This window comes from Cyprinodon tularosa, unplaced genomic scaffold, assembly GCF_016077235.1.
Source record: "Cyprinodon tularosa strain WSP-4 unplaced genomic scaffold, ASM1607723v1 ctg647, whole genome shotgun sequence".
Lineage (NCBI taxonomy): Eukaryota > Metazoa > Chordata > Actinopteri > Cyprinodontiformes > Cyprinodontidae > Cyprinodon > Cyprinodon tularosa.
This window is the reverse complement of record NW_024039393.1, coordinates 225,532-248,634: the sequence shown is the minus strand read 5'-3', so window position 1 is coordinate 248,634 and position 23,103 is coordinate 225,532. Positions and strand designations below refer to the sequence as shown.

The following is a 23,103-nucleotide window of genomic DNA, read 5'->3' as shown; positions in this document are numbered from 1 at the left end:
GTGGAAAGGCATTCGGATCACAGACTACAACACCCCCCCCCCCCCCCCCCCCCCTAAACAGCCTCCAGCAGTGAAAGCTGTTCCACACCAGGGGGAGGAGACACTAAACCTGGACGTAGCTGAAGTGAGGAAAACTCGGAGGAGAGTCAATCCAAGGAAGGCCCCAGGGCCTGATAACATACCTGGGCAGGTGTATAAGGAGTGTGCAGATCAGCTGGCTGGTGTCCTCACAGACATCTTTAACACCTGGCTGGATAAATCCATAGTGCCAGCATGCTTCCAGTCTGCCTCCATTATTCCAGTCCCAAAGAAGCCTCAGGTCGCCTCCCTCCATGATTAGCGGCCTGTCGCTCTGACTCCCATCATGATGAAGCTCTTCCAAAGGCTGGTTAAAGAACACATCGTCTCCAGTCTGCCGCCAACATTCCACCCGTTCCAGTTCGCCTACGGATGGAACCGCTCCACTGAGGACGCCATCTCTGCTGCTCTCCACCTGAGCCTGGCACACCTGGAGGAGAAGAACACCCAGGTGCGGACGCTGTTCCTGGACTTCAGCTCAGCTTTCAGCACCATCATCCCACAGCATCTGATGGGCAAACTGGAACAGCTGGGATTCAATACACCCCTCTGCTATTGGCTGCCAGACTTCCTCACCAACAGACCTCAGTCAGTCCGGGTCGGACCTCTGATGTTATCAGTCTAAGCCCCTCCCCTCAGGGCTGCGTCCTGAGCCCCCTGCCGTTCACCCTGATGACACACGGCTGCGTCCCCAGGTTCACCACCGATCACATGGTGAAGTTTGCAGATGACACCACGGTGGTGGGCCTCATCAGAGACGACAACGACCTGGACTACAGAGAGGAGGTGGAGCAGCTGGTGGTGCAGAGATAACAGCCTGATCCTGAAGGTGGAGAAGACCAAGGAGATCATGGTGGACTTCAGGAAGAAGCGGCCTAACCACGCTCCACTGCTCATCAACAGCTCAGCTGTAGAGGTGGTCAACAGGGGGTGCACACCACAGACACCCTCACCTGGACTGGAAACACCACCTCACTGGTCAAAAGGGCCCAGAAGCGCTTGGACTTCCTGCAGGGGATGAGGAGACATGTCATTTTGTATACACTCGCGTATACAAAATTACAAAATAAACCTGTCTAAGTCTAATTAAAAAGAACCATGAATATTTACACCGCTGGTCTAGCGATCGGAAGTATTATCTTTCCCAGTCCAATCCGTACCTCTACCAAAGGAGTCCAATTATTTGGAATGGTTTTTAGAAATATCAGAAGGTCAGGAAGCTTCAACGACCATCTAAAGAAATACTTATTTTATCCATGATTGAGGGTAAATATCCTAATTAAACATGGAATTAAACATTGAACTCCTTCACAGAGGAAATTTCTTTTTGTGATTTTATTTTTAAAGATTACCTAAAAAATCTTGTATTAGCTAAACCAAAACCAGTTCATCCCACTAACTGTAAACAACAGATACTGGGAAACTGGTCTCACTGTGGGATTCCTATTTTGGAGGATTGCTTTGGTGAAGGAACTTGGATGAGTTAGGGTTAGGGTTAGGTGAGCAGCTGAAAGGCAAAATAAAACATTGTTGTTTACCTTCAGACTGAATGAATCTGACTGACTCAGTGAATCAGACTGATTGAGTCAGACTAAGTAAATGAATCAGACTGACTGAGTGAATCAGACTGACTGAATCAGACTGAGTGAGTGAATCAGACTGATTGAATCGACTAAGTAAATGAATCAGACTGACTGAGTGAATCTGACTGACTCAATCGGACTGAGTGAGTGAATCAGACTGACTCAATCGGACTGAGTGAGTGAATCAGACTGACTCAATCGGACTGAGTGAATCAGACTGATTGAATCAGACTAAGTAAATGAATAGGACTGAGTGAATCAGTCACTCACTCTGGATCAGAGTGAGTGAGTGAATCAGACTGATTTAGTGAATAAAACTGACTGATTGAATCAGACTGACTGAGTAAATGATCTTGAGTGACTGAATCTGACTGAGTGAATCAGACTGACAGTGAATCAGACAGAGTGACTGAATCAGACTGACTGAGTGAATCAGATGACTGAGTAAATGATCTTGAGTGACTGAATCTGACTGAGTGAATCAGACTGACAGTGAATCAGACAGAGTGACTGAATCAGACTGACTGAGTGAATGATCTTGAGTGACTGAATCAGATTGAGTGAATCTGACTGAGTTAGTAAATCAGTCTCAGTGAATCAGACTGACTGAGTGAATCAGACTGAATGAGTGAATCAGACTGACTGAGTGAATCAGACTGAATGAGTGAATCAGACTGACTGAGTGAATCAGACTGAATGAGTGAATCAGACTGACTGAGTGAATCAGACTGAATGAGTGAATCAGACTGACTGAGTGAATCAGACTGACTAGAGGCTGTCAGAACTTCCTTTCTGCTCATATAGGATCAGCAGTGGGAAGGCAGATCTTTCTGTCTGACTGCAGCCTCTGCTGGAATCATAGAACACTAAGGCTTCTCACATCATGTCTCTCAGGTCCCATCTGTCTGAACTCCCACTTCCACACAGAGAAGAGCAGCCTCTGTGCGTTAGCAACCGGAGATGCTGCCAGGACCTCCAACGGGACCGCTGTTCACCGACGGGCCAGGCTCTGACAACCGCTGACAGGAGTGAGCCATCTTTGTTCTAACGCTTCCTCTGATCTTTGAAGCTGAGTGAAATAAAGATTTCCAATTATGTCATTTATCTGATTCCTTTTAAATTGAAGCATCAGCACTTTGCATCCAGTAATTCAATAAAATGTCTCCGTATTTTGAGGGTGAAGGAAGCAGTAATGTTTGGTGGACGGTGATGTTCGGAGGAGTCATGGTGGAAGTGGAGCAGTCGTCATGGATTAGCATGACTGCGTAATGCTCCGTCAGATCTAAGATGGTGGATCCAGTTATCTGAGCCACCACGCGTCTCTGGACGCTCTCTGCTCTTCAGATGCTTCTCGCTGATTTTCCACTAACGTCCTGTATGTGTTGCTATGCAGTGGAGGAGCAGCTGTTCCGGTCGGTGGAGGGCCAGGCAGCCTCAGACGAGGAAGAGGACAAGAGCAGTGGAGAGCAGCAGAGGCTCCTGCAGAGGGGCCCGACTCAGCTGTCAGGCTGTGCTGAAAGGTAAACCACATCTAAAGCATCACAGTTCAAGGTCTGAGGACCCAACACAGCCTTACCTTTTGTCCAGGGCCCCCACATGGCCTTAGCCCATCCATCCCTCCCTCCCTCCCTCCCTCCCTCCCTCCCTCCCTCTTACTCTTACTCTTACTCTTATCCGGGGTCGGGTCGCGGGGGTAGCAGCTTCAGTAGGGAGCCCCAGACGTCCCTCTCCCCAGCCACTTGGGCCAGCCCTTCCTGGGGAATCCCAAGGCACTCCCAGTGTCTGGGTCTCCCCCTGGGCCTCCTCCCAGTGGGACGTGCCCGGAACACCTCACCAGGGAGACGTCCAGGAGGCATCCTAATCAGATGCGCGAGCCACCTCAACTGGCTCCCCTCGATGTGGAGGAGCAGCGGCTCTACTCGGAGTCCTCCCTGGATGACTGAGCTCCTCTCCCTATCTCTAAGGGAGAGCCCAGATGCACTACGGAGAAAACTAATTTCAGCCGCTTGGATTCGGATCTCGTTCTTTCGGTCATGACCCAAAGCTCATGACCATAGATGACGGTAGGAACGTAGATCGACCGGTAAATCAAGAGCTTTGCTTTTTGGCTCAGCTCTCTCTTCACCACAACAGACTAGTACAGCGCATGCTTCACAGCAAACGCCGCACCGATCTGGCTAGGATCTCCCGCTCAATCTTCCCCTCATTCGTGAACAAGACCCCAAGATACAACTCGACTAGGAGCAGCAGTTCCTCCACTAGGGACAGAACTTCCTCCACTAGGGGCAGCACATCCTCCACTAGGGGCAGAACTTACTCCACTAGGGGCAGCACATCCTCCACTAGGGGCAGAACTTACTCCACTAGGGGCAGCACATCCTCCACTAGGGGCAGAACTTACTCCACTAGGGGCAGCACATCCTCCACTAGGGGCAGAACTTACTCCACTAGGGGCAGCACATCCTCCACTAGGGGCAGAACTTACTCCACCAGGGGCAGAACTTACTCCACTAGGGGCAGAACTTACTCCTCTAGGGCCGGCAAGTCCTCCACTAGGGGCAGCACATCCTCCACTAGGGACAGAACTTCCTCCACTAGGGGCAGCACATCCTCCACTAGGGGCAGAACTTACTCCACTAGGGGCAGAACTTACTCCACTAGGGGCAGAACTTACTCCTCTAGGGCCGGCACGTCCTCCACTAGGGGCAGCACATCCTCCACTAGGGGCAGAACTTACTCCACTAGGGGCAGAACTTACTCCACTAGGGGCAGAACTTACTCCACTAGGGGCAGAACTTACTCCACTAGGGGCAGAACTTACTCCTCTAGGGCCGGCACGTCCTCCACTAGGGACAGAACTTCCTCCACTAGGGGCAGCACATCCTCCACTAGGGGCAGAACTTACTCCACTAGGGGCAGCACGTCCTCCACTAGGGGCAGAACTTACTCCAGTAGGGGCAGAACTTACTCCACTAGGGGCAGCACGTCCTCCACTTAGGTGCAGCACTTACTCCACTAGGGGACAGCACGTCCCTCCACTAGGGGCAGAACTTACTCCACTAGGGGCAGCACGTCCTCCACTAGGGGCAGAACTTACTCCACTAGGGGCAGCACGGCCTCCACTAGGGGCAGAACTTACTCCACTAGGGCAGCACGTCCTCCACTAGGGGCAGAACTTACTCCACTAGGGGCAGCACTTCCTCCACTAGGGGCAGCAACTTACTCCACTAGGGGCAGAACTTCCTCCACTAGGGGCAGAACGTACTCCACTAGGGCAGAACTTACTCCACTAGGGGGCAGAACTTACTCCACTAGGGGCAGCGACTCCTCCACTAGGGGCAGAACTTACTCCACTAGGGGTCAGCACAGTCCTCCACTAGGGGCAGAACTTACTCCACTAGGGGCTAGCACATCCTCCACTAGGGCAGAACTTACTCCACTAGGGGCAGCACATCCTCCACTAGGGCAGAACTTACTCCACTAGGGGGCAGCACATCCTCCACTAGGGGGCAGAACTTACTCCACTAGGGGCAGCACATCTCCACTAGGGGCAGAACTTACTCCCACTAGGGGCAGCACATCCTCCACTAGGGGCAGAACTTACTCCACTAGGGGCAGCACATCCTCCACTAGGGGCAGAACTTACTCCACTAGGGGCAGCACGTCCTCCACTAGGGGCAGAACTTACTCCACTAGGGGCAGCACGTCCTCCACTAGGGCCGGCACCTCCTCCACTAGGGCCGGCACCTCCTCCACTAGGGCCGGCACGTCCTCCACTAGGGGCGTCACCTCCTCCACTAGGGGCGTCACCTCCTCCATTAGGGGCGTCAGGTCCTCCACTAGGGCCGGCACCTCCTCCACTAGGGCCGGCACCTCCTCCATTAGGGGGCGGCACCTCCTCCACTAGGGCCGGCACCTCCTCCACTAGGGGCGGCACCTCCTCCATTAGGGGCGTCAGGTCCTCCACTAGGGCCGGCACCTCCTCCACTAGGGCCGGCACCTCCTCCACTAGGGGCGGCACCTCCTCCATTAGGGGCGTCAGGTCCTCCATTAGGGGCGTCAGGTCCTCCATTAGGGGCGGCACCTCCTCCACTAGGGCCGGCACCTCCTCCACTAGGGGCGGCACCTCCTCCACTAGGGCCGGCACCTCCTCCACTAGGGCCGGCACCTCCTCCACTAGGGCCGGCACGTCCTCCTCTAGGGGCGGCACCTCCTCCATTAGGGGCGTCAGGTCCTCCACTAGGGCCGGCACCTCCTCCACTAGGGCCGGCACCTCCTCCATTAGGGGCGGCACCTCCTCCACTAGGGCCGGCACCTCCTCCACTAGGGGCGGCACCTCCTCCATTAGGGGCGTCAGGTCCTCCATTAGGGGCGGCACCTCCTCCACTAGGGCCGGCACCTCCTCCACTAGGGGCGGCACCTCCTCCACTAGGGCCGGCACCTCCTCCACTAGGGCCGGCACCTCCTCCACTAGGGCCGGCACCTCCTCCTCTAGGGGCGGCACCTCCTCCATTAGGGGCGTCACCTCCTCCATTAGGAGCGTCAGGTCCTCCACTAGGGCCGGCACCTCCTCCACTAGGGCCGGCACCTCCTCCATTAGGGGCGGCACCTCCTCCACTAGGGCCGGCACCTCCTCCACTAGGGGCGGCACCTCCTCCACTAGGGGCGGCACCTCCTCCACTAGGGCCGGCACCTCCTCCACTAGGGGCGGCACCTCCTCCACTAGGGGCGTCACCTCGTCCACTAGGTGCGGCACCTCCTCCACTAGGGCCGGCACGTCCTCCACTAGGGGCGGCACCTCCTCCACTAGGGCCGGCACCTCCTCCACTAGGGGCGGCACCTCCTCCACTAGGGCCGGCACCTCCTCCACTAGGGCCGGCACCTCCTCCACTAGGGGCGTCACCTCGTCCACTAGGTGCGGCACCTCCTCCACTAGGGCCGGCACGTCCTCCACTAGGGGCGGCACCTCCTCCACTAGGGCCGGCACCTCCTCCACTAGGGGCGTCACCTCCTCCACTAGGGGCGTCACCTCCTCCACTAGGGCCGGCACGTCCACCACTAGGGCCGGCACCTCCTCCACTAGGGGCGGCACCTCCTCCACTAGGGGCGGCACCTCCTCCACTAGGGGCGTCACCTCCTCCATTAGGGCCGGCACCTCCTCCACTAGGGGCGGCACCTCCTCCACTAGGGGCGGCACCTCCTCCACTAGGGGCGGCACCTCCTCCACTAGGGGCGTCACCTCCTCCACTAGGGGCGGCACCTCCTCCACTAGGGGCGGCACCTCCTCCACTAGGGGCCGGCACGTCCTCCACTAGGGGCGGCACCTCCTCCACTAGGGCCGGCACCTCCTCCACTAGGGGCGTCACCTCCTCCACTAGGGGCGGCACCTCCTCCACTAGGGCCGGCACCTCCTCCACTAGGGGCGTCACCACCTCCACTAGGGGCGGCACCTCCTCCACTAGGGGCGGCACCTCCTCCACTAGGGCCGGCACGTCCTCCACTAGGGGCGGCACCTCCTCCACTAGGGCCGGCACCTCCTCCACTAGGGGCGTCACCTCCTCCACTAGGGGCGTCACCTCCTCCACTAGGGGCGGCACCTCCTCCACTAGGGCCGGCACCTCCTCCACTAGGGGCGGCACCTCCTCCACTAGGGGCGGCACCTCCTCCACTAGGGGCGGCACCTCCTCCACTAGGGGCGTCACCTCCTCCACTAGGGGCGGCACCTCCTCCACTAGGGCCGGCACCTCCTCCACTAGGGGCGGCACCTCCTCCACTAGGGGCGGCACCTCCTCCACTAGGGGCGTCAACCTCCTCCACTAGGGGCCGGCACCTCCTCCACTAGGGGCGGCACCTCCTCCACTAGGGGCGGCACCTCCTCCACTAGGGGCGGCACCTCCTCCACTAGGGGCGGCACCTCCTCCACTAGGGGCGGCACCTCCTCCACTAGGGGCGGCACCTCCTCCACTAGGGGCGTCACCTCCTCCACTAGGGGCGTCACCTCCTCCACTAGGGGCGGCACCTCCTCCACTAGGGCCGGCACCTCCTCCACTAGGGGCGGCACCTCCTCCACTAGGGGCCGGCACCTCCTCCACTAGGGGCGGCACCTCCTCCACTAGGGGCGGCACCTCCTCCACTAGGGGCGGCACCTCCTCCACTAGGGGCGTCACCTCCTCCACTAGGGGCGGCACCTCCTCCACTAGGGCCGGCACCTCCTCCACTAGGGGCGGCACCTCCTCCACTAGGGGCGGCACCTCCTCCACTAGGGCCGGCACCTCCTCCACTAGGGGCGGCACCTCCTCCACTAGGGGCGGCACCTCCTCCACTAGGGGCGGCACCTCCTCCACTAGGGCCGGCACCTCCTCCACTAGGGGCGGCACCTCCTCCACTAGGGGCCGGCACCTCCTCCACTAGGGGCGGCACCTCCTCCACTAGGGGCGGCACCTCCTCCACTAGGGGCGGCACCTCCTCCACTAGGGGCGTCACCTCCTCCACTAGGGGCGTCACCTCCTCCACTAGGGGCGGCACCTCCTCCACTAGGGGCGGCACCTCCTCCACTAGGGCCGGCACCTCCTCCACTAGGGGCGGCACCTCCTCCACTAGGGGCGGCACCTCCTCCACTAGGGGCGGCACCTCCTCCACTAGGGCGGCACCTCCTCCACTAGGGGCGGCACCTCCTCCACTAGGGGCGGCACCTCCTCCACTAGGGGCGGCACCTCCTCCACTAGGGGCGGCACCCTCCTCCACTAGGGGCGGCACCTCCTCCACTAGGGGCGGCACTCCACTAGGGCGGCACCTCCTCCACTAGGGGCCGGCACCTCCTCCACTAGGGGCGTCACCTCCTCCACTAGGGGCGTCACCTCCTCCACTAGGGGCGGCACCTCCTCCACTAGGGGCGGCACCTCCTCCACTAGGGGCGGCACCTCCTCCACTAGGGGCGTCACCTCCTCCACTAGGGGCGGCACCTCCTCCACTAGGGGCGGCACCTCCTCCACTAGGGCCGGCACCTCCTCCACTAGGGGCGTCACCTCCTCCACTAGGGGCGTCACCTCCTCCACTAGGGGCGTCACCTCCTCCACTAGGGGCGTCACCTCCTCCACTAGGGGCGTCACCTCCTCCACTAGGGGCGGCACCTCCTCCACTAGGGGCGTCACCTCCTCCACTAGGGGCGTCACCTCCTCCACTAGGGGCGTCACCTCCTCCACTAGGGGCGGCACCTCCTCCACTAGGGGCGTCACCACCTCCACTAGGGCCGGCACCTCCTCCACTAGGGGCGTCACCTCCTCCACTAGGGGCGTCACCTCCTCCACTAGGGGCGGCACCTCCTCCACTAGGGGCGGCACCTCCTCCACTAGGGGCGTCACCTCCTCCACTAGGGGCGTCACCACCTCCACTAGGGGCGTCACCTCCTCCACTAGGGGCGTCACCTCCTCCACTAGGGGCGTCACCTCCTCCACTAGGGCCGGCACCTCCTCCACTAGGGGCGGCACCTCCTCCACTAGGGGCGTCACCTCCTCCACTAGGGGCGTCACCTCCTCCACTAGGGGCGGCACCTCCTCCACTAGGGGCGTCACCTCCTCCACTAGGGGCGTCACCACCTCCACTAGGGCCGGCACCTCCTCCACTAGGGGCGTCACCTCCTCCACTAGGGGCGTCACCTCCTCCACTAGGGGCGTCACCACCTCCACTAGGGCCGGCACCTCCTCCACTAGGGGCGTCACCTCCTCCACTAGAGGCGTCACCTCCTCCACTAGGGGCGTCACCTCCTCCACTAGGGGCGGCACCTCCTCCACTAGGGCCGGCACCTCCTCCACTAGGGGCGTCACCTCCTCCACTAGGGCCGGCACCTCCTCCACTAGGGGCGTCACCTCCTCCACTAGGGCCGGCACCTCCTCCACTAGGGGCGGCACCTCCTCCACTAGGGCCGGCACCTCCTCCACTAGGGCCGGCACCTCCTCCACTAGGGGCGTCACCTCCTCCACTAGGTGCGGCACCTCCTCCACTAGGGCCGGCACGTCCTCCACTAGGGGCGGCACCTCCTCCACTAGGGCCGGCACCTCCTCCACTAGGGGCGTCACCTCCTCCACTAGGGGCGGCACCTCCTCCACTAGGGGCGGCACCTCCTCCACTAGGGGCGTCACCTCCTCCACTAGGGCCGGCACCTCCTCCACTAGGGGCGGCACCTCCTCCACTAGGGGCGTCACCTCCTCCACTAGGGGCGTCACCTCCTCCACTAGGGCCGGCACCTCCTCCACTAGGGGCGGCACCTCCTCCACTAGGGGCGGCACCTCCTCAACTAGGGGCGGCACCTCCTCCACTAGGGGCGTCACCACCTCCACTAGGGCCGGCACCTCCTCCACTAGGGGCGGCACCTCCTCCACTAGGGGCGTCACCTCCTCCACTAGGGGCGGCACCTCCTCCACTAGGGGCGGCACCTCCTCCACTAGGGGCGTCACCTCCTCCACTAGGGGCGTCACCTCCTCCACTAGGGGCGGCACCTCCTCCACTAGGGGCGGCACCTCCTCCACTAGGGGCGTCACCTCCTCCACTAGGGGCGTCACCTCCTCCACTAGGGGCGGCACCTCCTCCACTAGGGGCGGCACCTCCTCCACTAGGGGCGTCACCTCCTCCACTAGGGGCGTCACCTCCTCCACTAGGGGCGTCACCTCCTCCACTAGGGGCGGCACCTCCTCCACTAGGGGCGGCACCTCCTCCACTAGGGGCGTCACCACCTCCACTAGGGCCGGCACCTCCTCCACTAGGGGCGTCACCTCCTCCACTAGGGGCGTCACCTCCTCCACTAGGGGCGGCACCTCCTCCACTAGGGCCGGCACCTCCTCCACTAGGGGCGGCACCTCCTCCACTAGGGGCGTCACCTCCTCCACTAGGGGCGTCACCACCTCCACTAGGGGCGTCACCTCCTCCACTAGGGGCGTCACCTCCTCCACTAGGGGCGTCACCTCCTCCACTAGGGCCGGCACCTCCTCCACTAGGGGCGGCACCTCCTCCACTAGGGGCGTCACCTCCTCCACTAGGGGCGTCACCTCCTCCACTAGGGGCGGCACCTCCTCCACTAGGGGCGTCACCTCCTCCACTAGGGGCGTCACCACCTCCACTAGGGCCGGCACCTCCTCCACTAGGGGCGTCACCTCCTCCAAACAAACAAAGTGGCCTTTAAACAAAGTTTTGTAAAAAAGCTTCAAGTCATTCATCCCATTCTTCATGTGTCTGGGGCCCCCATGGCCCCTGAGACGTTCAGACAGAGGCCACACGCCAACGTTATGGTGTTAGAAACCCGGCATCAGAGAAAGTTACAGTTTATTAAGAGAATAATTACAGAAGCAGAGTTTAATATAAAGGATTTATCCCAAAAAAATAATAGTAACTTATTATTGATGAGGTGTTTCAGGCTGAAGGTTATCAGAATGAGGCTCCTCTGGAAGAAATGAGACATTTACATAATGAAACGTGCTGAAGCGCTGATACACAATCAATTCTCCCATTTTGTAAATTCAAGGTTATTTAGCTTTTCAACTAACATAAATGATAATAAGCACTAATAATACTAAGTATTTCATGATTAATATCCATAAATATGAATAAATGAAACCATATATAATAACAATTGGGGATTTACTGATTTACTGTATTTTCTCAACTATTCACTGAATTATGCATATTTGTTTAAAAGAAGCTTGTTTTCATTGATTGAAGTTAATCTCTGTGGATTTAGAGTACTCCTACTTTATTATACTTTATCATACAAAATACAATGCCTTAAAATTACTCCTAAAAGTTCAATGTTTTCAAAAAGTGAGCCTTATGTAAAGTTTTTTATAGTCGCCACCTATAAAAACAACATAGATCTCAATTAGTTCAACATTTTCAACGATACTTTTATTTTTTTTCATGCAAAAATGATTTAGTTCAAAACCAGGTCAGGCTCCGTAGCCTCCTGATGGGACCAGGAGGGGGTGTGATTTGGCGTCAGTGGATTGGCTGAACATGATGAGGTCAGCGGATTCATCTCTGTTGTTATTCAATGCAGAGTATGGATGTGAATCTTCCTCCTCGTCATCTTCAGGAACTGCGAACTGTAGGGTGTCAGGATGGGAACAGATGTTCTTTCCTCTGAGAGAGGTCTAGATCTTAGGGTTGGATGGTTCAGGATCATCTGCAGACATCGGATGGTGGTCCAGACCAACAACCCCACCTCACTAAGGACAGCTGTCTTCTTGTTTCAGGACGTCAGCCCAAGGCCTTCTGGGAAGATGAAGCTCAGATCTTCGGAGGTTGGCAGGAGCCCACGCCGAGGTTAGTGATGAACAGTTCAGACCAGTGTAATCCTTTAAGCTGGGAACCAGTAGCATAGACCGGTGAAGGCTGAGCACTGGTGGGTCCAGTTCAGGGTCTGAATGAAGCTCAGCTGGTCTGAGTGTAGCCGCATGTCGTCATTCAACCGCTGGTTGTCTAGGTGGTGTCCTGAAAACAACGTGGGCTACATTAATAATTGGCAATCCTTTTGGGGAAAGCCTGGTCTGATTCGGAGAGACGGCATCCATCCCACTTTGGATGGGGCAGCTCTTCTTTCTAGGAATCTGGCCACATTTATTAGTCCTCCAAAACCCTGACCACCCAGGGTGCAGACCAGGAAGCAGAGTTGTAGTTTAACACACATCTCTGCAGCTTCTCTACTGTTACCCACTCTTTACTCCATCCAGACAGTGTCTTGCCCACGACCAAAATCTAATAAATTAGCAAAGATTCCCAAAGGAGTAAATCATGATAATCTAATTAAGATCAAAATAACTCCAATTGGGGGAAAATTTAAAATGATTAAATGTGGTCTGTTTAATATAAGATCTCTTTCCTCTAAAAGTCTGCTAGTTAATGACTTGATTTTTGATAATCACATTGACTTGTTTTGCCTTACAGAAACCTGGCTGCAGCAAGAGGATTATGTGAGCATAAATGAGGCAACTCCTTCAAGCTATTTAAATTTTCACATCCCCAGAAGTTCTGGGCGAGGAGGAGGAGTAGCAACAATCTTCCAGTCTGACTTACTGATTACTCCCAAAACAATTAATACCTACAACTCTTTGATCATTTAACCCTTAATTTCCCTGATCCAAATTTCAAGGCAAGAAAACCTCTTCTTTTTGTAACTTTGTATCGTCCACCAGGTCCTTACTCTGAATTTTTAGATGAGTTTTCAGAGTTCCTTTCTGATTTGGTATTAAATACTGACAGGGTCATCATAGTGGGAGATTTTAACATCCATGCTGACATTGAAGGCGATAGCTTAAGAGCAGCCTTTAATGCTATCTTAGACACTATTGGCTTTGTTCAAAATGTGAATAGTCCCACGCATTCTCATCTTCATACTTTGGATCTTGTGCTGACATACGGCATAGAATGTAAAGAAATAACAGTATTTCCTCACAACCCTGTCCTCTCTGACCACTTTTATTAATAACTTTCAGGATTACTTTAACAGAGTTCTCCTCCCCCAAAAGAAGGTTCAATTTTAGTAGATCTTTATCAGATAGTGCAGTTATAAATTTTAAAGAATCTGCTTCACTTTCTCTCTCCTCTGTGTCACTGAGCAGTGCTGCAGAGTGCAAAAGCTTAGCTTATTCCCCTTCACAGGTTGATGATTTTGTTGATGGGGTTGCTAGTTCTCTGCGTACTGCCTTAGACAACGCAGCTCCTTTGAAAATGAAAACCGTTAAAAATAGAAAGCTTGCTCCTTGGTTTAATGCAGAGCTGCGCACTTTAAAGCAAAATGCTAGGAAACTGGAGAGAAAATATCGCTCCACCGGCCTGCGGGAATCCTACCTAGTCTGGAAAAATAGTTTACTGCTGTATAAAAGGACCCTTTGTAAAGCAAGAGCAGCATATTTCTCCTCATTAATAGAGGAGAATAAGAATAATCCTAGATTTCTTTTTAGTCCAGTTGCCAAACTCACCCAGAGCCATAGCTCTGTTGAACCGTCCATTCCACCTGCTCTTAGCAGCAATGATTTTATGGGATTATTTATAAATAAGATTGATCTTATTAAAAATAAGATCATAAGCACTCCTCTATCCTCAATTGGTTTGTCTCTGGAGGTTGGGGCAGCATCTGAGGTAGTCATGGAATCTGAACCGGGTTTAGACTGCTTTGATCCAGTTAAACTTTCAGAGTTAGCAAAACTATTGTCTTCATCTAAGCCTTCAACTTGGATGTTAGATCAAGTACCAACTGGATCTAACATACAAGGGCTACTGAAGTACCAAATCTTGGTGTTGTTCCTGATCAGGACCTGTCATTTAAATCCCATATCAAAGAGGTTTCTAGAATTTCCTTCTTTCATCTGTGGAATATTGCAAAAATGAGAAATCTCTGGTCCAGGGGTGATGCTGAGAAACTAGTCCATGCATTTGTTACTTCAAGGCTGGACTATTGTAATTCTTTACTATAAGGAAGTCCACAAACTGTAGTTAAAAGCCTTCAGCTGATCCAAAATGCTGCAGCCAGAGTTCTGATGAAAATGAAAAAGAGAGATCATATCTCGCCTATCCTGGCTTCTCTTCATTGGCTTCCTGTTAAATCCAGAATAGAATTTAAAATCCTCCTTCTCACATATAAAGCCTTAAATGGCCAAGCTCCATCTGATATCAGAGATCTGATTGTTCCTTATGTTCCTAACAGAGCACTTCGCTCTCAATCTGCAGGTCTACTAGTGGTTCCTAGAATTTCTAAAAGTAGAATGGGAGGCAGATCTTTTAGTTATCAGGCTCCTCTCCTGTGGAACCAACTACCAGTTTTAGTCCGTGAGGCAGACACCCTGTCTACTTTTAAGGCTAGGCTTAAAACTTTCCTTTGTCATAAAGCTTCTAGTTAGAGTGGCTCAGGTTATCCTGAGCTATCTCTATAGTTCTGCTGCTATAGGCTTAGACTGCTGGAGGACATAGGGACCCCTTTTTCATCATTCTATCTCTATTCTCCCACTCTGCAGAATCTATTAGTTCAATCTCTAACGTTCTGCTCTCTCTGCTTTTTCTCATAGTAGCTTCATCTGGTCTGTTCCTGTTTGGCTGTGACTCCATCCTGGAGAGAAATATCAGCTGTGCTGCTGCCATCAACACCTTTGATTCTAGATGTTGGAGCTTGGCCTGTTTTCCAGTGTAGTCCTGTTTCTCTGACTGTGACTAACTGGATGTGCTCTCTTCATCCTCTGACATGGGAGCTGGCTCGGAGCTCGTCTGCCTGGCTGTGTGTTTCCTGGACGGGGCTGCCTGTGGAGCTGGTTGACAGTTGCCTTTTGCATCTATGCTTCTTTTTCTATCTCTGCTTCTGTCTCCTTGAACCCCAGTCGGCCTCAGCAGATGGCCGCTCACACTGAGCCTGGTTCTGCTGGAGGTTTCTTCCTGTTCAAAGGGAGATTTTCCTCTCCACTGTCGCTACAAGCATGCTTAGTGTGAGGGATTGCTGAAGAGTCAATGAGTCGATGCAATCAGCTGGTTTTCCTTAGATAGAAAACTCTGAATCAATCTGACTGGATGATCTGGTGAACTGGAAAGTGCCTTGAAATGACATGATGTGAATTGGAGCTATAGATATAAACTGAATAGAATTGAGTGTGATTCGCTCTGTCTTTGCTCTCCTCTCTTCAGGTAGAGCTCAGCTTCTGGAGGAGTTTCATGTTCTCTACCAGGAACTGGCTGCTGGTGGATCCCTGCAGTCACTGCACAGCCTCATCTTCTGCTGATGGACGCTGCCACCTTCTGGGCTGGGTGTGCAAAAGCAAGCAGCTCTTCGTGCCCTTTGAAGTTCACTGAACTCTGTGTAGATATTTCCATAAAGTAGACCTAGTCGCACTTTGTCTAAACGTTAAATTAGTCCTTTAAAAAGTCCTCAACTTATTTTTTTTTCCTTGTAAAAAAGATCTGAAATGAGCTGAAAGTCAAAGAGGATTCGTGCTTCTCTGGTTGAAGGCAGAAGCAGTGACCAAGGATCTCCAGATGGAGAGAATCCATGAAGACCTATGCAGGGAAACAGCTCTGCAGCTCCTCCAGAGTCACCATGATCCTCTGATCAATGCTCCCCAGTGCTGGTGGACGTCGCCCAGTCTGCTTTCCTCCAGTAATTTCTGTCTTGTTTGTTTATCTGACCTTCAGTGAAAGTTTTAATAAAGTCAATTTTTAACAGATTCTCCAGAGTTTGTGTGATCAAGTCTGCATTTTTTTCCTGATCGGATTGTCATTATCAGATAGATCTGCTCAGATAGATCTGCTTCGAAAGATCTGCTCAGATCATAGCTAAAGATGTTTTAAAATGTGACATTTTCATATCCCCCCCTAACAGAGCACTGCATGTTTGAACTGTCAGTAAGAATAATTCAACAACCCAAATCATCAGAAAACATCTGGAAATGCAATAATAGTAATAATATTACTTAATGCCGAATTCTTTAGGCAAGTTAAAATTCTTTTTCAAAACATAAATGGTCTGGATATGTCACATATGAACAAGTGGGAGTGGTTCAAATTTGAACTTAAACAGTTAGCCATTGGAACAGGGAAACAAAAAAAGAAATTTTTTTTTTATAAATGAGATATGTGGAAAAATTGATATAACAACAGAGGAAAAGGCTGAATTGACGACACTTTAAGTCAAATTAGATGACATGTATAAGGAAAAAGCTAATGGAGCAATTATAAGTTTAAAAGCGAGATGGATAGAACTTGGAGAAAAAAATACAGCACAAGAGAATACATACACTGAAGAAAAATGACACAATTATTGATGACTAAAAGCAGATAAATGTTAAAATATGGGGTTTTTACAACATGTATAAAAAACATAAAAAAACAAAATGAAGGGAAAAAAATATTAGGTGAAGACTTAACCGTATCAAAAATGGAAACTGCAATAAAACAGATGTCACCAGGAATAGACGGCATAACATCCGAATTTTATAAACACTTTTGGAATGATATTAAAGAGCTTTTTTAGAATGTATAGATGAATAGATAAAGGACTGATAACTTTGTTACCTAATAAGAATTTGCTGAACCTGAATAACTGGAGACGTATAACTCTTCTGTGCAATGACTACAAATTAGTAGCTTTAGTAAATGCAAATCGATTTAAACATTTTCTGGCCACTCTAGTTGACAAGGTTCAGTCAAACTTCATAAAAGGCAGAATATATATATATGTCTATAATAATGTGAGATTAAAACGAGACTTGCTTGACTTTCAGTCGCTTATAGATTCTGAAAGTCTCATTCTCCTCATTGACTTTTTCAAAGCCTTCAATTCTATAGAACACCGCTTTCTGGCTCAGACACTAAAAAAGTTAGGATCTGGTGAAAAGTTTTGTAAAGTAATATGTTGTATAAACACATAATCAGTTATGATTCTCTAAACCCAGGAATGACCCCTAGAATAGAAATTTCTCGTGGATTAGACAAGGTTGTCCGATAGCACCAAAACCTTTCATTTTATGCACCCAGATGTTGGCTTATTTGGTTGTAAATAACTCAGAATTTAAAGGTATAAATATATCTTTGATTATGAATTTCGCATCAGTCAATTCGCAGATGATACAGTTTTCTTTCTAAGAGACAAGTCAGTAATTTGCAAAGCATTGAACATTATTTCTGTGTTTTCCAAAGCATCTGGATTGAATATAAATGTACAAAAAAAGTTAAATAATACAGAGGCACAAATAATGTCCATTCCTGTTAAATCCAAAGTCTATTATTTTGGCATAAAATCAATGAAAGAGACAAAAATAAGGGAGGAAGAAACTTAATCCCTGGCTAATGAGAGATCGATCAATTTTTGGTCGAAACCTGTTTTTGATCTATCCATGTAGCTTAAAGTCTCCAAAAAACACTTCAAAAAAGCAAATTCTATAATATACCACTTTATATGGAGAAACAAAACGCATTATCTTAAAAAAATCACAAATGGTTAAAGATTAGGAAAAAGGAGGCCTGAAAACACTAGATTTTGAATCAATGGTAGGAGTTTTAAAAATAAATTGGGTAAAAGCTTTTATGTCACAGAAAGAATCCATCTGGTTTCATATCCCTAAAAATATTTTTTAGAAAGTCGGAGGGTTGGAATTCGTACTGAAATGTGATTATAAATTAGGAAACTGCCAGTCAAATTATCTGAATTTCATAAACAGATATTACACTTTTGGAAGAGGATTTTTTTTCACGTAATTTTACTCCACATGGCTCCAGACTGTGGAACAACAAAACTATAATGATAAACAGGAAAACAATATTTAAAGAAGTTTGGTTTGAAAAAAAACTGATCTGTGTTACTGACCTAATGGATGAGCCTGGAATTTTCTTACATTTTTACACTTTTAAAGAAAAAATTTGTATCCACTGTTTGTACACAGAATTAAATATGCAAAATATTACCTGCTGCATTAAATACGAAGCACAATCTCTCAGTCAAACATACAAGTAGTCTTGCCAGAACTAAAAATTTGCATATTGTCAGGATCCAGAGGCTTGCCCACCAGAGGGCGCCATAGATCCTTCCTGGGAGCTTGTGCTCAGTCGTGGCAGCTGTTCCCCATTAGCTCATTAAGAGTTTCCCTATGTAAGCTGGAGGGGAACTTCATTTTGGGCCGGATTGTTTTGACCCTGTTGTGGTTAACAAGCCCGAGCCTGCCTGCCTGTCTGACTCCCTGACTTCCCTGGAACCTGAACCTGAACCTGCACCTAACCTGTTTTGTCCTCTCTGCTTTCCAGGAAGATCCCTGTTCTGAACTCAATAAACCTTTGGACTTTTCCCCTGCCTCTGTGTGTATGGAGAGCCATTTCAGCCAAAATTAAATAAATAAATGGGTGAAATAAATAAAAAATGAGTAAAATAAATCAAAAAATGAAGAAAATTAGTGAAATAAATAAAAAATTTGTTAAATAAATAATTTAGCTTTTTCATTAAACCAATGTTTAATTTATTTATTTTTCATATCAATTTCCCAATTTCTCTTTTTCATTTATCTATTTGTCATTTATCTCTTTATCCATTTACCCATTTACCCATTTTTCATTAATCTAATTTTCATTTAACCACTTTTCAATTTCCCTTTTTCATTAAGCATTAATTTTTATATTTTTTTATTTTTCAGATTATCTATTTCTCAATTTCTGTTTTATCTATTTTTCATTTATCTATTTTTCATTTGTCCATTTTTCATTTATCCCTTTATTTATTTACCCATTTTTCATTAATCTATTTTTTAATTTAACCATTTTTCAATTTCCTTTTTCCATTAACCCGATTTTCTATTTCCCAGTTTCATTAATCATAGAAACCCTGCCGATCATGACAGAACAATCTGGCCCAGAGTGAAGTTCCCCTCCAGTTTATATAGGGAAACTCTTAATGAGCTAATGGGGAACAGCTGCCACGACTGAGCACAAGCTCCCAGGAAGGATCTATGGCGCCCTCTGGTGGGCAAGCTTTGGATCCTGACACATATTAGAGATAAAAAAATGTAACAATCATTTTATAGGGACAGCATTTAAATGTAAAATCTTTCATAATTTTACTGGAATGACAAAAATTTGTATAATTAATGATTCCAATAACATAGAAAAATATTTTCAATATTTAAAATGGCCAATTCCACCAAAAGTAAAAGAAATATAATATAAAATTATTAATAGTTATTATCCAACAGCAGAAACTCTTAGGAAAAGATTTGGATTTGAGGTTGATGCCAGAAACTTTGAACATCTCTTCTATTCATGTCGAGTCACAGGTTAGTTTAGGCAGAACCTGCATATTTGGTTAAGTATCAAAATAGATAATCTAACACGTTTTGACATAAATCAAATATTAACATAGAAGAATTACAGGTTGAAGGATTTATTTGATATGCTCAATTTTGCTCTAAGTATGGGAAGATATCATATACATGTATGTAAATGGAAAAATGAAAAACCTTCAATAATAAGTTTTATAAACGAACTCAAAATCTTCTACTCACCTTTATCTCTGTTAACTGACAAATATTGATAAAAACTTTGTAGACAAGTCAACATTTCTGGTTTATGATTCAGCAAATGCAAAAGTTAACATGATGTAAGAAACTGTCTTGTTGCAGAATGAGGCTGTTATAAATGTTTCTTTTTTCCTAAGTTTTGTATGTTTCCATTGGTTCTAATATTACTACCTGTTTATTAATCTATCTCTGTTCCTTTGCAATAGTTAGGTTTATACGGAAGAGGATTAGGGCCACTGGAAAAAAAAAAATAGTTAACTGATTTTTTTTATTTTATTTCAGTATAGTATGGGACAAAAGTCTTTCTGACTTTAATGTCAGAATTCTGACTTTTTTCTCAGAATTCTGACTTTTTTCTCAGAATTCTGACAACAAAAAAGTCTGACATTAAAGTCAGAATTCTGAGAAAAAAGGCAGAATTCTGAGAAAAAAGTCAGAATTCTGAGATTAAAGTCAGAATTCTAATAAAAAGGTCAGAATTCTGAGATTAAAGTCAGAATTCTGACTTTTTTCCCATACTAAACTGAAATTTTTTTTAAAAAATCAGTTAACTTTTTTTTTTTTCCAGTGGCCCTAATCCTCTTCCGTAGGTTTATGATATATGTTGTCTTCTCTTTTTTATGTAAGACAGAAAAGTGGTGATTCCTACTTGAAATAATGTTTGTTCAATGATATAATAATAATAATAATAATAATAATAATAATAATAATAATAATAATAATAATAATAATAATAACAATAATAATAATAATAATAATAATAGTAGTAAAAGACTGGACAGAAAAGCAAAAAAAAAACCCCAGTAGTTATCGCGGGATCTGACAGGTCGCCTAGCTACGTGACTCAAACACCTGATATGGTGGTGTTGGTTCTTCTGCTTCAGGTTGTCTCAGTTTGAACAGGATGAGCTCCGTTTCCTCTCAGCCTCACTTTGTCTTCGGCCCGCGGAGCGGCGGCCTGGCGCTGCTGGATGAACACACGGTGCTTTTCACCTGCGGGAGCCGCTGCGTGATGCAGCACTGCGCCCAGAGGTGGCAGCGCTTCCTTCCAGGTAGACAAAGAGCTGCTGAACACCTGAGATTATTATAGAGATTAGCAAAGAGCTGCTGAACACCTGAGATTATTATAGAGATTAGCAAAGAGCTACAAAACACCTGAGATATTATAGAGATTAGCAAAGAGCTGCTGTACACCTGAGATTATTATAGATATTAGCAAAGAGCTGCTGAACACCTGAGATTATTATAGAGATTAGCAAAGAGCTGCAAAACACCTGAGATTATTATAGAGATTAGCAAAGAGCTGCTGAACACCTGATATTATTATAGAGATTAGCAAAGAGCTGCAAAACACCTGAGATTATTATAGAGATTAGCAAAGAGCTGCTGAACACCTGAGATTATTATAGATATTAGCAAAGAGCTGCTGAACACCTGAGATTATTATAGAGATTAGCAAAGAGCTGCTGAACACCTGAGATTATTATAGAGATTAGCAAAGAGCTGCTGAACACCTGAGATTATTATAGAGATTAGCAAAGAGCTGCAAAACACCTGAGATTATTATAGAGATTAGCAAAGAGCTGCTGAACACCTGAGATTATTATAGAGATTAGCAAAGAGCTGCTGAACACCTGAGATTATTATAGAGATTAGCAAAGAGCTGCTGAACACCTGAGATTATTATAGAGATTAGCAAAGAGCTGCTGAACACCTGAGATTATTATAGAGATTAGCAAAGAGCTGCAAAACACCTGAGATTATTATAGAGATTAGCAAAGAGCTGCTGAACACCTGAGATTATTATAGAGATTAGCAAAGAGCTGCTGAACACCTGAGATTATTATAGAGATTAGCAAAGAGCTGCAAAACACCTGAGATATTATAGAGATTAGCAAAGAGCTGCTGTACACCTGAGATTATTATAGATATTAGCAAAGAGCTGCTGAACACCTGAGATTATTATAGAGATTAGCAAAGAGCTGCAAAACACCTGAGATTATTATAGAGATTAGCAAAGAGCTGCAAAACAACTGAGATTATTATAGAGATTAGCAAAGAGCTGCTGAACACCTGAGATTATTATAGAGATTAGCAAAGAGCTGCTGAACACCTGAGATTATTATAGAGATTAGCAAAGAGCTGCTGAACACCTGAGATTATTATAGAGATTAGTAAAGAGCTGCTGAACACCTGAGATTATTATAGAGATTAGCAAAGAGCTGCAAAACACCTGAGATTATTATAGAGATTAGCAAAGAGCTGCTGTAGACCTGAGATTATTATAGATATTAGCAAAGAGCTGCTGAACACCTGAGATTATTATAGAGATTAGCAAAGAGCTGCAAAACACCTGAGATTATTATAGAGATTAGCAAAGAGCTGCTGAACACCTGAGATTATTATAGATATTAGCAAAGAGCTGCTGAACACCTGAGATTATTATAGAGATTAGCAAAGAGCTGCAAAACACCTGAGATTATTATAGAGATTAGCAAAGAGCTGCTGAACACCTGAGATTATTATAGAGATTAGCAAAGAGCTGCTGAACACCTGAGATTATTATAGAGATTAGCAAAGAGCTGCTGAACACCTGAGATTATTATAGAGATTAGCAAAGAGCTGCTGAACACCTGCGATTATTATAGAGATTAGCAAAGAGCTGCTGAACACCTGAGATTATTATAGAGATTAGCAAAGAGCTGCTGAACACCTGAGATTATTATAGAGATTAGCAAAGAGCTGCTGAACACCTGAGATTATTATAGAGATTAGCAAAGAGCTGCAAAACAACTGAGATTATTATAGAGATTAGCAAAGAGCTGCTGAACACCTGAGATTATTATAGAGATTAGCAAAGAGCTGCTGAACACCTGAGATTATTATAGAGATTAGCAAAGAGCTGCTGAACACCTGAGATTATTATAGAGATTAGTAAAGAGCTGCTGAACACCTGAGATTATTATAGAGATTAGCAAAGAGCTGCAAAACACCTGAGATTATTATAGAGATTAGCAAAGAGCTGCTGTAGACCTGAGATTATTATAGATATTAGCAAAGAGCTGCTGAACACCTGAGATTATTATAGAGATTAGCAAAGAGCTGCAAAACACCTGAGATTATTATAGAGATTAGCAAAGAGCTGCTGAACACCTGAGATTATTATAGATATTAGCAAAGAGCTGCTGAACACCTGAGATTATTATAGAGATTAGCAAAGAGCTGCAAAACACCTGAGATTATTATAGAGATTAGCAAAGAGCTGCTGAACACCTGAGATTATTATAGAGATTAGCAAAGAGCTGCTGAACACCTGAGATTATTATAGAGATTAGCAAAGAGCTGCTGAACACCTGAGATTATTATAGAGATTAGCAAAGAGCTGCTGAACACCTGAGATTATTATAGAGATTAGC

At 48.0% G+C, this 23,103-nt stretch overlaps 2 protein-coding genes across 2 annotated transcripts in view; both read left to right on the top strand.

The window, feature by feature from the left end:
* efcc1 (EF-hand and coiled-coil domain containing 1) overlaps positions 1–15,862 on the top strand; it is a 28,251-nt gene extending 12,389 nt beyond the window's left edge. Inside the window, exons 3-5 of the mRNA XM_038308756.1 lie at positions 2,556–2,689; positions 3,055–3,181; positions 15,318–15,862. Of these exons, the coding sequence (XP_038164684.1) occupies positions 2,556–2,689; positions 3,055–3,181; positions 15,318–15,321 (265 nt within the window). The 3' untranslated portion in view covers positions 15,322–15,862. The remainder of the gene's footprint in view (positions 1–2,555; positions 2,690–3,054; positions 3,182–15,317) is intronic.
* A 4,691-nt stretch (positions 15,863–20,553) lies between these two features.
* The window catches only part of cfap57 (cilia and flagella associated protein 57), a 48,856-nt gene continuing 46,306 nt past the window's right edge, over positions 20,554–23,103 (top strand). The window contains exon 1 of the mRNA XM_038308749.1: positions 20,554–20,739. Within this exon, the coding sequence (XP_038164677.1) occupies positions 20,592–20,739 (148 nt within the window). The 5' untranslated portion in view covers positions 20,554–20,591. The remainder of the gene's footprint in view (positions 20,740–23,103) is intronic.